At 37.3% G+C, this 14,367-nt stretch overlaps 1 protein-coding gene across 1 annotated transcript in view; it reads right to left on the bottom strand.

Moving 5' to 3' along the window:
- TAF15 (TATA-box binding protein associated factor 15) overlaps nt 1-14,367 on the bottom strand; it is a 41,757-nt gene that overhangs the window by 12,244 nt on the left and 15,146 nt on the right. Inside the window, exons 6-9 of the mRNA XM_055130816.1 lie at nt 12,607-12,800; nt 10,557-10,677; nt 1,474-1,508; nt 853-885 (exon numbers count right to left, since the gene is read on the bottom strand). Coding sequence (XP_054986791.1) covers nt 853-885; nt 1,474-1,508; nt 10,557-10,677; nt 12,607-12,800 — 383 coding nt within the window. The remainder of the gene's footprint in view (nt 1-852; nt 886-1,473; nt 1,509-10,556; nt 10,678-12,606; nt 12,801-14,367) is intronic.

Below are 14,367 nucleotides of genomic sequence, written 5' to 3'. Positions count from 1 at the left end.
TGATTAATACTCTTAAGGCTCTCTAGTAGAAAATTCCCCAAGCCTGACACTCTGGACTTCCAAGAAAGCCAAGCAGAACTGCTGGTTTCCCATTCATTGCAACAAGCTTTGTGTGTATATATATGTATATATACCATAGGGTAGAGGCACCTTGACACACACCTTACCTTACACGCACACTTTTGGATTAGTACAACAAAGTAAGAAAGATGTACAAAAATTCAGTCCATCAAGGGATAATTCAGAAATTGCCATCCATATAGAATACTTTGACATCTTAATAAAAACAAAAGTTCTGATTTCAATATATATTAAAATTTTTGTCTCAAATAGATCTTTAATCTCTAAGTCCTAACTTTTGTAAGGCTCCATGCAGCCTTGAACTGCATTTTAAAAAGTGACAGGAAATTAGTGCTCTAGTAACCTCCACCCAGAATAAGACAATTATTTCAGATATGAATTATGGTATTTTATTTAGATCCACTAAGCAGACTACCAATCCAATATTTTCTTAAAAGTTTTCTACATCTAATTCCCCAAAAGATACCAATGATCTCATTAAACTGACATATAATAAAGCTATTAGTACAAGATCAAGTACTTTTTTATAGAAGAAAACATAGACATGGGAAAGTATAAAATAGTCATCTATAGGAAACTTGTCATTATCCCCCACTTTTTTTCCTAGTATGTTTTTCAAAATGAAACTCCCAGTTCTGGCAGCATTACCCAACTTAAATCTCGTTCCTGTACTAACTCTTCCAAGCACATAAGTTTTCCCTTGAAAAAAAAAAAAAAAGGAAAACTTAACATTCTCTTAATGATCAAATCAGAAACTATCATAAACCTTACCAGCATCTGGTCTGGGTCCATAATCCCTGTGACCTGTAAAGAGAAAGAAAAATAGCTATTTAAGGCAACTAGAAATAATTTAAAAATGAAACCAGATATAAAGTCAACACTTCCAAAAATCCTTGAAAGTCAATCATCACAGATTTATAAATTATATAATTAAATTGTATTAAAAGCTTAAGAATCAAGTTGCATGTCAATATTTCCTTAAACTTGTCCCAGACGGCACCTGCCACTTTGGTATTATTCTAGTATCACTTTTTATAAGCTCTGGCTGAAAAAGCTGACTGGAAAATCCTATTAATTTTCAAACACTATGTCAGTTACCTTTATTAAAGTTTATTGTCAAAATCCAGTGAAGGTCTCATTCATTGGTCACCAAAGACTCATGCAAATTCACTGCATAGAAACCCATTGGACTATTTGAAATCAACTTTAGCCTTTTAATGTTTTATATGGTATATATATGTACATACAAATAAATCTGTAATCTTTTTAACGCACACAACACACCAGCCTCAACAGAGTAAGAAATGGCTTAGACTGTGTCTGCGGAACATTGGTGGCTTTTAGATTTATACAGCATTTCCACTGAAACATTTTGGGATACTCAGCACTTACCACCAAAATTTTTGAAGCCACCGCGGTCACCACCACTGCAGAGGAAAAATTGAAGAAATGATTTCTTCCTTAAGTCTCTAAAGTGCTGAGCCCTGGGCTCAATCTACACTTAACTCACTAGTAGAGCGCCTAGGAAAATAGTAGCACCTCTAACTTTCCAGTAAATTCCATTTCACAGACGTCAAAAACTGTTTTCCCAAGGATCCACCTTCCACAAGGATGCCTTTTTAAGCTTATTAAAGAATACAGCTAACATACTTATTTGAAAATCTTCCCAGTCCCAAGCCAAAGAGATACTATTCAAATGCTAACTTAAAGCTGAAGGCATGAAAAAAATCTCGCTACCGCAAACCTCTCCAACAGGATTTTCTTTAGTATGAGAAAAAAACAAAAAAAATATATGAATATAAAGCAACCTTGAGGTTCTGTTAGCACAACAGGATAAAACCTTGAGTACTAATTTCTACTGTGATACCAAATAGAGGTTTTATGAGATGAAGAAAAAAAATGTATTACAAATATACACAAAAATAAGCCTGAATGACGTTAGTTTTGAATTCCAAATCATTCAGAAAGCTGAGAAAAATAAACAGCAGAAAGCAGAACTTCAAATTGTCTTTCTGCTTCATAGCCACTACAAGACAACTAGATATGTTCACATCAGAACCACAAGGGATTCACACTGCCAAATGCTTTGTATCAGTAGAAACAAAACACAAAATGGTCTATTACTGCAGTTACCTACAAAAATGACAAACTTGCACTGCCAGGTAAATTCATGGTCTTTATGTATATAAGTTTATTTAAGAAACCTAAGATCTCTCTTATCTAGAAGTCATTTTAAAACAGGGGTTACTTCAGGTCACTTCAGAGCCAAACCTGGCAATGTTGGGCATGAGAGGGTCAAACTTAGGATCATACATGTCAGGCCTGTGCTCTACCCTTAAGTTACTGCTCCAATCCATCAAGAGACATTAAATACCAATCTTCTACTATAACTCAGAAAATAATTGTGCTCTAGCCCTTGAGTTACTTCACAGTACATCAAGAACCTTTAAATGCCAATCTTCTACTAAAATTCAAACTAATTCAATATACTAGTAATTTTTTCACTTCTTAAAAACCTATGCTTTACTGATTACCTTACTTCAATATCAGTTTTCTCAATGGGAGTGCCTGTGGGGGTGTATCTGGCCCATTAAACCTCTAAGATATTCCAATGGGCCACACATTTGAGAGGAAAAACAGGTTAAGAATGGGAGAGTGGGGGGTGGGGGAGGGCAGAGGGACAGACAACACAAGAAGGAAACAAAGTCGGAAAGGGGCTACAGTGTAAAGAGTTGAGAAAGTGGTTTTAAACCAGGAACAGCGCTAGACCAGAGGCATAAAAAGACAGAAAATCACTGGTTTGCTAGAATGATTATTAACACCTATTCCTTGCACTATTGCTCCGACAGATATTATTTCTCAGATGTAAAAAAGTTGTACTACTCCTCTAAATGACTTTTCTGATCCATCCTGAGAAACACCTATTTAAAACTTATTTTTCTTTCTTTCTTTTTTCTTGGAGGGGGGGAGGTCACACCTGGCAGTGCACTCAGGAACCATATGGGATGCTGGGGATTAAATCCAGGTTGGCTGAGTGCAAGGCAAACGCCCTCCCCACTGGACTATTGTTCCAGTGGAAATACCTATTTAAGATAGCATTCTCAGTTTGGTTTATTCTTTTACCTTGATATGAAATATTCTCCCTTGCAACCAGCTTAGTCACATGCATCTTAAGTAGTTATTAATCTTTATTTCCAGGAAACCTAATAATTTTGAAAAAGGACTATTTAAAAGGCAAGAAAGACAAAATAAACTGCAGGTCCTTCATAGAACCCTTCCTCTCCATCACACTACTACTTCTTTTGGTTTTGGGGTCACATCTGGCTATGCTCAGGGATTATATGGGGTGCCAGGGATTGAACACTAGCAGCATGCAAGGCAAACACATTACCTGTATTACTATCTCTACAATCTCATCTCTAAAGGATCTAGTATATCACTATTTAACTCTAAAGGGCGATAAGAAATTTAAAATTAAAAAGTTAAAAATCTACTAGGAACTAAGGCATCTTAAGCTTTTGTTCAGCAATGATAATTAGAATTCAAAAAACATGAAAAAAAAAACTGAAGAAAATATTAAACCCATATTTCAAAATGTCAACCAGTTAAAGTTGCCAGAGTAATGCTGTTTTATTTTGTTTAATGGATGTTTGGAGGCCACACCTGGCAATATTCAGGGATTATTACTGGCTCTGCTCTCAAGAATTACTTCTGCCAGTACTCAGGGAACCATCTGAGGCACTGAGGATCGAATTGGGTCAGCTGTGTCCAAGGCAAATGCCCTACCAACTTTTGTTAAGGAACTTTCACAGTTGCTAGAAGGGATACCTCTTATTTTGTTTCCATCTCAATTATCAAAACAATTTATCTGGCAACGATTAAAAAAACAAAAGGAAATTTCACATATCAGCTACTTCCTATATTTTTCTAACCTTTAATAACTTTGACCATCATAAATGGGAATGCAAATTAGATATAAAATAACTACATTTGAATAGGTTCATACTTCCCTATTCTAATAAAGTATCAGCCTCCCAACTAAAAAACCCCTAGTACAGTCTTCACTATCACTAATCTATTTTAAAAATTTGGACAAATCACATAGTTCCTAAAATAGTGAAACAGAGCCCTAGAGCAACTCTGCCCTAGAGCAACTCAAAAAAGTCTCTCAGGGCTCACCTCAGCCATATTTAATAAAAAATCTGGATTTTAATAATATCCCCAGGGAATTCATACGCACATTCAGGTCAGAGAATCTCTGGTCCACATCAGTATTTCCCAAAGTGGGAGATACAGATCCCCAAAAGGCACTGCAACAATCCAAAAAACTCGTGAAAACTAGGAGGCTGCTGTTTGTCTGCTTAAAGAAGTAAGATTCCAAGAAGATGTGACATCGTTTTTGTTGTTGCTGTTTTGAAAATAGGGCAGCAGGCCAAAACAATCTGAGAACCTCTGGTCTAAATGACCTGTAATTTTATGAAGTTTTCTTTAAAGCTCAATTTTAATATTTTAGCCTTATTGGGAAATTCAATTTTAGATACATTATAATCTTACTGAAAAATACTGTTATATATATATATCGCATTTGTTATAACTTAGGACATGATTACTGCTATAGATGTACTATAATACCCTGTAACTGAACTCAAGTAGCAGTCTTTAGTATAGTTAACAGAAGAGCCAGAGATAGAACGTTAAGATGCCTGCCCTGCAAGTGACTGACCCCAAATCAATTTCCAACACTGCATATTGTCTCTGGAGTATTGCCAGTGATCACTCAGGAACAAAGGGGAGGCATAACCCAGAGCACCTCTGGGCAAGGCACAAAAATAAAAAATAAGTAAATAAACAAAAGCAGATGATGGTTCTGTAGTTTAAAATCTTCCTTTCAAATACACAAATTTCAGCCCACTCTGAGCTGGAGCAATAGCACAGCAGGTAGAGTGTTTTGCCTTGCACGCGGCCGACCAGGGTTCGATTCCCAGCATCCCATATGGTCCCCTGAGCACCACCAGAGGTAGTTCCTGAGTACAGAGCCAGGAGTGGCCCCTGTGCATTGCCAGGTGTGACCCAAAAAGCAAAAAATAAAATAAAATAAAATAAAATAACAAATTTCAGTCCACATTCCATATACTGTGTCTCATTAGAAAATTGAGACATGAACTCCTGAATATCTCACTTAAGATGTTACCACAGGGGCTGGAAAGAGACAGGATAGCAGGTAGGGCACTTGCCTTGCATGCTGCCAACCTGGGTTCAATCCCTGGTACCCCTTATAGTTTCCTGAACACAGGTGTGAAACAGGTGTGGCTCAAAAACAAACGGAAATGTTACCTCACAAATTTTTCTCCTAGAAGAAGCATACCTGCACACAAAAATAATTCCTACAGGACGTTTTAACTAAGATATTTAATACAGTGGAGACAAAACATAAGCAAATACGCTGCAAAAGAAAACCAGTTCAAAGTATTTTCTTCTTTTCATTTTAGTTTTTGGACAACAATTGGCAGTGCTCAGGGCTTACTCCTAAATGCATTCAGGGATCTCTCCTGGCCAGCTCAGGGAATCTATGTGGTGCTAGGGAGCTAATCCCAGATTTGCCATGTGCAAGGGAAGTGCCCGAGCCCTGTATATTCTTGACTAAACTACAGAAATAGTTGTCCAAAGTTCAAAAGCACAGAAAGCAGTCTATTCTATTGCAGTCTAATGCGTCTCTCACTGCTACAGCAGTACATTATTTAGAAAAAGATTTAATCTCAGACACTTTACAAGAAAGTAAATATATATAAAATATTGGGGCTGGAGCGATAGCATAGCGGGTAGGGTGTTTGCCTTGCACGCAGCCGACCCGGGTTCGAATCCCAGCATCCCATATGGTCCCCTGAGCACAGCCAGGAGTAATTCCTGAGTGCAAAGCCAGGAGCAACCCCTGTGCATCACCGGGTGTGACCCAAAAAGCAAAAAATAAAATAAAATAAAATAAAATAAAAATCAGGTGTGGCCCCAAACCAAAACACAAAAGAAAAAGGAAAATTTAGGGTTTTTTTCCAATATGAGCAGGATAGGATGGGGTAGTTGGGACGGCAACTCAATAATAAAGCACATGTGCTGGCTGTACACTTGGGATGCAATCCTTGGCGTCACAGGAAAAAAAAAAAGGTAGTACTTTTTTAAGTTTTAATTGTGCTTATGTTTGAGATTTTATAGTAGCAAATCTAGAAGATACTTCTTTCGATGTGAAAAAACATTAATTCCAAAACATAAATGATTTAATAGATTTAAATACCATTCTCAACAACAGATGCATTTGTCTTTCATTTCCTCCCAAATCTCATATGTGTGGTAAAAGGTTTTAAAGGTAGAGTTAACATTTACCAACTTTTCAAGAGTCAAGATGCTATCATTCCATAGTTGGACTGTTCAAAACAAAGTTCACTAGCCAAGTGACTGCTGACCACTTAAAATGTGGATAATCTACACTGAGAAATACTCTAAATGTAAGACACAAAATGTATTTCAAAATTTTAATATTAAAAAAAGTAGTATATAGTTATCACAAAGAATTTCATCCTGATTAGACAGATACGTAAGACTAAAGTATACAAATGGTATTATAAATGTACAGGTAAAATTAATTGTACCTGTTTGTTATTTTCTAACAAAGTTTTAATTATGTATGGCTCACATCTGTGACCTACATTATTTATTCACTAGACAGCACAGTTCTTGGCTATCACTAGAACATATATGCAACTTCCAAAGTTTTATAAGACATTCAAAATTCAAGATGATTTTTTTTTTTAAGACTTAAATAGTAAAGCCTAAAAAAGCTAATTTTGTGCTGCCAGTGTTTAGGAATTAATCCTGGCGGTGCAAAGGGGACCATATGTGATCAAAGGCAATAAACACAGGGTCAACCATACGAAGATAAATGCCTTACCCACCATACTAACTCTCAGTCTACAACTACCAGCAGAGCCTGGCAAGCTACCCGTGGCATATTCGATATGCCAAAAACAGTTAACAATAATGGGCTTCATTCCCCTTACCCTGAATGTGACAGGGACGAATGGAGATGTTACTGGTGCCCACTCAGCAAATCAATGAGCAATGGGACAACAGTGACAGTGACAGATTAAAAATCAAAATACTTTCTATAAGGTTATGGCATTTGTTCAATGTTGTTACCATAATGCTGCAATATAAAATACTAAGAATTCATGGTCTTTTATTAAGTTTAAAAAGATCAGGGATTAATTTTAAATGATAATTAGAAAAGTAATTGATCTTTGCTACCAATACTTTCCAAAGAAAGTTTCCTATAGTCCCTGTAAAATTCACATTCTCTTTTACTTTTTTGATTTTGGGGATCACATCCAGCTCAGGCCTAAACTCTTGGCTCTGCGCTCAGGGATTACTCCTGGCCGACTCCAGAAATTTTATGTGCTGGTGTTCAAACATGGTTCAGCCGCATGCAAGGCAAATACCCTACCTGCTCGTATTATCACTCCAGTACAATATTCATATTTTCTTATTAAGCTGAGTTTTATTTGTCTCATTTATTCCCTCTATCAATTAGACAGCCTGTAAGTTTAAAATTATGCCATCTTTTACCAGGCAACTCACAAAGTATACCCTTTTTTTCTTTATATATAAAATCAATTATTGCCATGTAGTCTTCAAAAAGTCCCAAAGGGAATTTTAAACCCCAGTCTTTTAAAGATGATTAGAAACACAAATATGAGTGTTGATGAAGACAAACATAAAATGTTTGGGTATTTTGATGCTTAAATGCAAAACCAAGTAATGAAAGAAAAATTCTGAAATGTTTATATTCAAACACAAGATAGTTTATCCCTAACAAGCTAAAAAGCACACCATGAGGAAGGTATTTCAACATATGAAAATTACATAAACTTCAAATTCCCACAATTCATTTATATTTTGTCTATGAATGCTTTGACTCTTCAAAGGCAGAGCTGAACAGTTTCAACTGAAGCTTGAAATCTAGGATTTCCAAAGCCCAAATTAGTTACTGTGTACCCTTTCACATTTTGCCAGGCCAATATAAAATGTAATCATTATCATCCATATAAATTTCTAAAAATGCCCTTTCAGAAATATTCTATTTATTGGGTTTCAGGGAGGGTGCCAAAGTGATTAGACATAAACAGCCACTGGCTAAGAGTCCTACCCCTACTCTGACTGAACCATACCATCATCATTTTGATCTCATAGATTGTGAGCTTCTGTGTAAGAATGTGTCTGAAAAGATTCAAAGACTAAAACAGAAAAATAAAAAATTTAGTTCGATTTGTCATTTGAGTCACTTATATGGAAATCTGTTAACAGGTTAACACAAAATATGGGACTCAGGAACACTACTATGTTTTTTAAAACAGGAGGATCATTCGAGGTCCTTTCAACTTCCTAATTCTAAGATGAATCATCTCTTGAATATTAAAAAATCTTTTTGAAAATTTCCAAATCCTCCTCCTCCACCTGAAAAATGGGAATATTCTATTCTTAAATTGTTGCAGTTTGACAATCTATTAGAATACAATTATAATTTAAAAATCAAACCATGGGGCTAGAGAGATAATACTGCAGGCAGAGTGCTTGCCTTGAACACAGCCAGCCCAATCTTATCCCCAGCATCCCAAATGGTGCCCGGAGCACTGCCAGGATTAATTCCTGAATGCAGAGCCAGGACTAACTCCTGGCAAATGCCAGGTGTGCTCCCCCCCAAAAAAAAATATTAAACCATGGGGCCTGAATAATAGTACAATAGTGGGGCGCTGGCCTTACACGTAGCCAACCTGGGCTCAATCCTTATATGGTCCCCTATACCACTAGGAGTGGTTTCTTAATCGTAGAGTCAAGGAGTAAGCCCAGAGTACTACATATACGGCCCAAAAAAGGGGGGGAAAAATTAAACGTAAGATGTTCAATAAAATACAGCATTCTAAAGCATTGTTATCAAAAACATCGACTGAAAAATGATATACTTTATTTGGGACTCTGAGGTAGAATCAGGTGAAAAGTCAGCAACAAGTCACTTTACAAATCATTTATTTACATCTCCATGATGATAGACTGGTATCTCTGATAGTGAATATGAATAAAATATGTTTTGTTTGACCTTAAAAAATTTACCTGGGCTATCAAAAACTTTTAACATTAAGACTTCATGGAAGTTCAGATATGTTCCAGACTTTACTTTTGACACATTATCAAAGCATTATAAACACAGAGAAACTTAGGTGAGATCAAATATATGGCTCACTTGAAACAATGCTGTATGCAACTGTGTTTCTTGAGTCACCTCAGCAGATAAGTGAATCAGTATTAATGTTATTAAACTTAGGTGAGATCAAATATATGGCTCACTTGAAACAATGCTGTATGCAACTGTGTTTCTTGAGTCACCTCAGCAGATAAGTGAATCAGTATTAATGTTATTAACAGGTCACTGACAATTTCTATTTCTAAGAAATAATGTCCTTTAAGCTTGAATATTTTACACAATAATGTGTCAGCTACAGGCCTCATCTGAGGACAATAAACTACTTTTTAATCTTAGTTTTTCAGAACAAGTGTAAATTTACGGATACATTTTACTTATTTGAGGGTTTCTTGGAGTGGCGGGATTGGGTCACAATGCGCTCAGGATGTACTCCTGACTGTACTCGGGGATCATTCCAGCAGGGTTCGGGGCACAGTATGTGGTGTCAGAGATTACACCAGAGCCAGATGCATGCAAGGCAAGTGCCTTACCACTATAGTATCTCTCTGGCCCTACTGATATATTTTAAAGTAATTTTAAAATCAGTTTTCAAAATACCAAAACCCAGTAACATTAACAATGGGAAAAAGAAAAACTGAATTAAAGTCATTCCTTTTCCAGTTTAATCTAAACAAATTACAATGTGATGTTTCACTAGTTACCTTCAGTAATTATTTACTTAAGAAGGGAGACCAAATAGTTTAGTTACGTAAAAGCTTTCACTCACCATCAAACCCACCTTAATCCCGTATCTTTATCTAACAGTTTCCTTCCCAAAGGGATTCAAAATCTGGGAATAGACTCTGCCCTTCAATTTAGTGTTAACTTACCGTTTATTTATTTATTTGTTTATTTTACAAGCACTTGATTTACCAGAGTCATCTTTTAAAGGAATTTAGATTCTACAAGCTCTGGTAGAAGAGTTAAGTGGTTTAACCACAAGGATAGTATGAAAGTCTCCTCCATTGGCGTTTGATATATACCACGAATATGCTTAACATAGCTATTTTAAGGTGATTTATGAGATATCTGTTCTCTTCTTAAGCTAATTTAAGAAATTATTAAAAAAATATTTTTCCTCTTAATATAATTATAAAAGCCTCTTTTAAACTAATGCTGATATCCAAACAGCTAAGTAACAGTAAAAAAGAGAAAGAAGAAATTAAGGTATCTATACCTAAATACTTACCTTGATCCTGTCATAGGACCTCTTCCATCCTTGTCATATCCCCCACGCCCTCTACCTCCTCCCTGTGACCCGCCATATCCTCTATTATCTTCTCCATACCTACTCACATCACGACGGTCATCTACAAAAAAAGGAAAACCACAACCAGTCATTTCTGACATATAAAGATTTCCTGTAACAGTCTTAAAACCACTCAAGGTCACACATTTTGTCCTTTAAAAAATGATACATATATACGTAAGATATCTGGAATTAAATGTGTTTCAAAACTTTATCTGTGTCAAATTCTACTCTGGTAGTTAAAATAAGGGTTTAGCATTTGATATGACAGTGTTGTAGAATAGTTCAAATATATTAGGATCAAGTACACTTAAGAGATAAAAATAACTATAATTTAAAAAGTTTCTTCAGAGGGACCAGAGAAACAGTACAAGGTGCTTGCCTTGTATGCAGAACTGGGTTCAACCTTTTGCACCAGATACAGTACCCTGAGCACAGAGCCAGGAATAGACCCTAAGCACAGCCAGGAATAGTCCAAAACCAAAAATGAAATAAAGCTTTTGGCACAAAAAAATATTTAACTGGAGTTCCCTGAGCACCACGCCCAGAGTAATCCCCAAACACTATCAAATGTGGTCCCTAAAAAAGAGAAAATGTTTTTAACATAAACCAAGCACTGACAAGGAATAAGCAGATTTTCGAGCTGAGAAATATTTTACATATTCAGTAAATAAGCTTCTACTTTTACTTGTTCACGCAGCCATTCATTATTCAATAAGTATTACTGACCACCAGAAACCAAACCCTGTAAAAATCAGTAAGGTAAGAAAATCCGTAAGACAGGACATTGAAACTGGGGAGAGAGCTCAAAAGGCCAGACTGCATTCTTTGCATGAGGGAGACCTGGTACAATCCCCAGCATGGCATGGTCCCCCAGCAGAGACAGTGCCTGGATAGCCCAAGCTCCAACTACCATGGTACAAAAGCAAACCAAAAAAGAACGCTTACCTTCAAAGCAAAAAAAAAAAAAAAAAAAAGAACATTTGCTCTTAATTAATACATTTTCACAGCACGGAAATACTACTAATTATCAGTGGAATGTACAAAGTGCTATAAGAAACAACAGGCAAGACGAACTAGTCCTTCTCAAGACAAGGTTAACAGGCTATTATACAAGTTCCTAATTTCTCCAACCCAAGTATATTATCACTATACCAAACGAAGGTTAAACCAAGGTTAACAGGCTATTATACAAGTTCCTAATTTCTCCAACCCAAGTATATTATCACTATACCAGTAGCAACAGCATTATCAAATAATCAGAAGTGGTTTTTTTTTTTTTTAATTTTTGGTAGTACTAGGGATCTAACCCAGGGTCTCCCAAATACAAGGGCTCTACATCCTCAGCCCTTGATCATAGTTGATTTAGACAAATTTTTTAAAGCAAGATAGTTTGAATTGAGGCGCGAGCAGGGAAAGAAAAGAAAGGAAAACGTGTTAAGGAAAGATAAACTAGAAATTGCAAGCAAGCAAAGAGACAGAAAGATACAACATGGACTTGAAGGAGCAAGCCTGATTCAGACAATTAAAGAAATTCATGTAGGGGCCAGTGAGATAGTTTAAAGGGCTGCGGCTTCAGACTGGCATGCAGAGGTCCCAGGTTCAATTCCTGGCATTTTGGGATTCCCCTAAGCCCCACTTAGGTAACTGGTGGCGCCCAGCACTGCTAGGCTTGAGCAGCCATAAATCACTAGGAGTGTGTCCCCCAATCCCTAAATACTACTTGGGACATGCCCCATCCTCCAAACACACAAAAATAACTCATCACTTCAAATTTTTACAGCTACAATCCTCTGTGGGCTTTTTACTCCAAAACAAGAAACATGGGTCAAGATAGTACAGGAGTTAGAAGGCTTTTATCACATGCAGTTGACCCCAGTTGGAATACAGTACCAGGTTGGAGCCACCAATCATAAATTAAGCAAACAACAAAACATAATATGTAAAACATTCTATGAGAAAAGAGGGGGAAAAAGTCAGTATACTTTACCTTGTGTGTGGTGGCTATAATTATCCCTTTGTGAATGGTAGGATTGCTGGTTTTGGTTATAGGAATCATGCTGCTGGTCATAATTTGACTGATCATCATATGAGCCTTGATGCTGATCATAGCCTGACTGCTGGTTATATGAATCTTGCTGACCATAATCTGATTGGTCATATGAAGGCGCTCTTCCACCTTGGCTAAACAGAAATCAAGAACATAAGAGTTCTATACAAACATAAATCTCCCTAGACTTAATTACAAAAATACAGAAATCCTAAACCGAGCGCCGCGGTGACTTCACATCTCTTCATTCTCAGCAATGGAAAACTAATTATCAAATGCTTCCTGGTCAGTAGGGCTGTTTTTTTTGGGGGGAAAACTCCAACAACAATAGTGAATTTTGTGTTGAAATATGGAATGTAATCAAGGTAAAGAGAAAATGAAGTGAAATTTATCAGTTATGCAGGTGGGGGTGGGGGGTGGGAGGTATACTGGGGTTTTTGGTGGTGGAATATGGGCACTGGTGAAGGGACGGGTGTTTGAGCATTGTATAACTGAGACATAAGCCTGAGAATTTTGTAAGTTGCCACATGGTGATTCAATAAAAAAAAAAAAAGTTCTATACAAAGGTAAGATTTATCACTCAGTAGTGATAAGACTAAATAAGAGGCATGAACAGTTAAACAAGAGGTTCCCAAATTTATTTGGCGTTATCATCCCCCTTTCAGAAAAAAGTGCTAAAACCTCCCTGGAAATCCATTTGTGGGGGAGAGGGCTGTTTTTTGGTTTGGGGCCACACCCTGCAGTGCTCAGAGCTTACTCCTGGTTCTACACTTAAGGATCACTTATGACAGGTTCATGGGGCCATATGGGGTGCCAGGGATCAAACCCAGGCCAGCCACATGCAAGGCAAGCATCTTATACTCACTGTACTATCTCAATGGCACCTAAAATTTATTTTTATTTTAAAGATTTAAAATTTCCAACTGGCAAAAAAAAAAGGGGGGGAGGGGTGGAGCGATAGCACAGCGGGTAGGGCGTTTGCCTTGCACATGGCTGACCCGGGTTCGATTCCCAGCATCCCATATGGTCCCCTGAGCACCACCAGGGGTGATTCCTGAGTGCACCGTCAGGTGTGACCCAAAAAGAGAAAAAAAAAATCCTACTGAAAGCACAACACTACATGGTCAGAACACTAATATTTTGCAGTAAAATGTTATTAAACAAAATGTAATGCTTTCTTTTTCTTGTCCTACATTATTATGTCAATCTTCCAAAGATGCATCTTGGGGGCTGGAGAAACAGAACAAGGGGTAAATGCGCTTGCCCTGCAAATAGTCAACGCTTGTTTGTTTGTCTTTTTTTTGGGGGGCGGGGAGGGGGCCGGTCACACCTGCCAATGCACAGGGGTTACTCCTGGCTCTGCACTCAGGAATTACCCCTCATGGTGCTCAGGGGACCATATGGGATGCTGGGAATCAAACCCAGGCTGGCCGCGCAAGGCAAATGCCCTACCCACAGTGCTATCGCTCTAGCCCGAGTCAATGCTCGTTTTATTCCCAGCACCAGTAAGCCCCGACCATCAGTGTGCCCCAAACAAAAAACAAAAACAAATGGAAAAATAAAACCCACAAACATGCATCCTTAAAAAACTAGTTCTTTGTTTTTAAGATAGGCCAAAATTGGGTCAGGAGAAATAGCACAGTGAGTAAACAACAGATTCCATTACCAGTACCACACATAGTCCCACAAGCAACATCAGAT

Source organism: Sorex araneus, chromosome 3 (genome assembly GCF_027595985.1).
Source record: "Sorex araneus isolate mSorAra2 chromosome 3, mSorAra2.pri, whole genome shotgun sequence".
NCBI classification, from domain to species: domain Eukaryota; kingdom Metazoa; phylum Chordata; class Mammalia; order Eulipotyphla; family Soricidae; genus Sorex; species Sorex araneus.
This window is presented reverse-complemented; position numbering and strand designations above follow the sequence as displayed.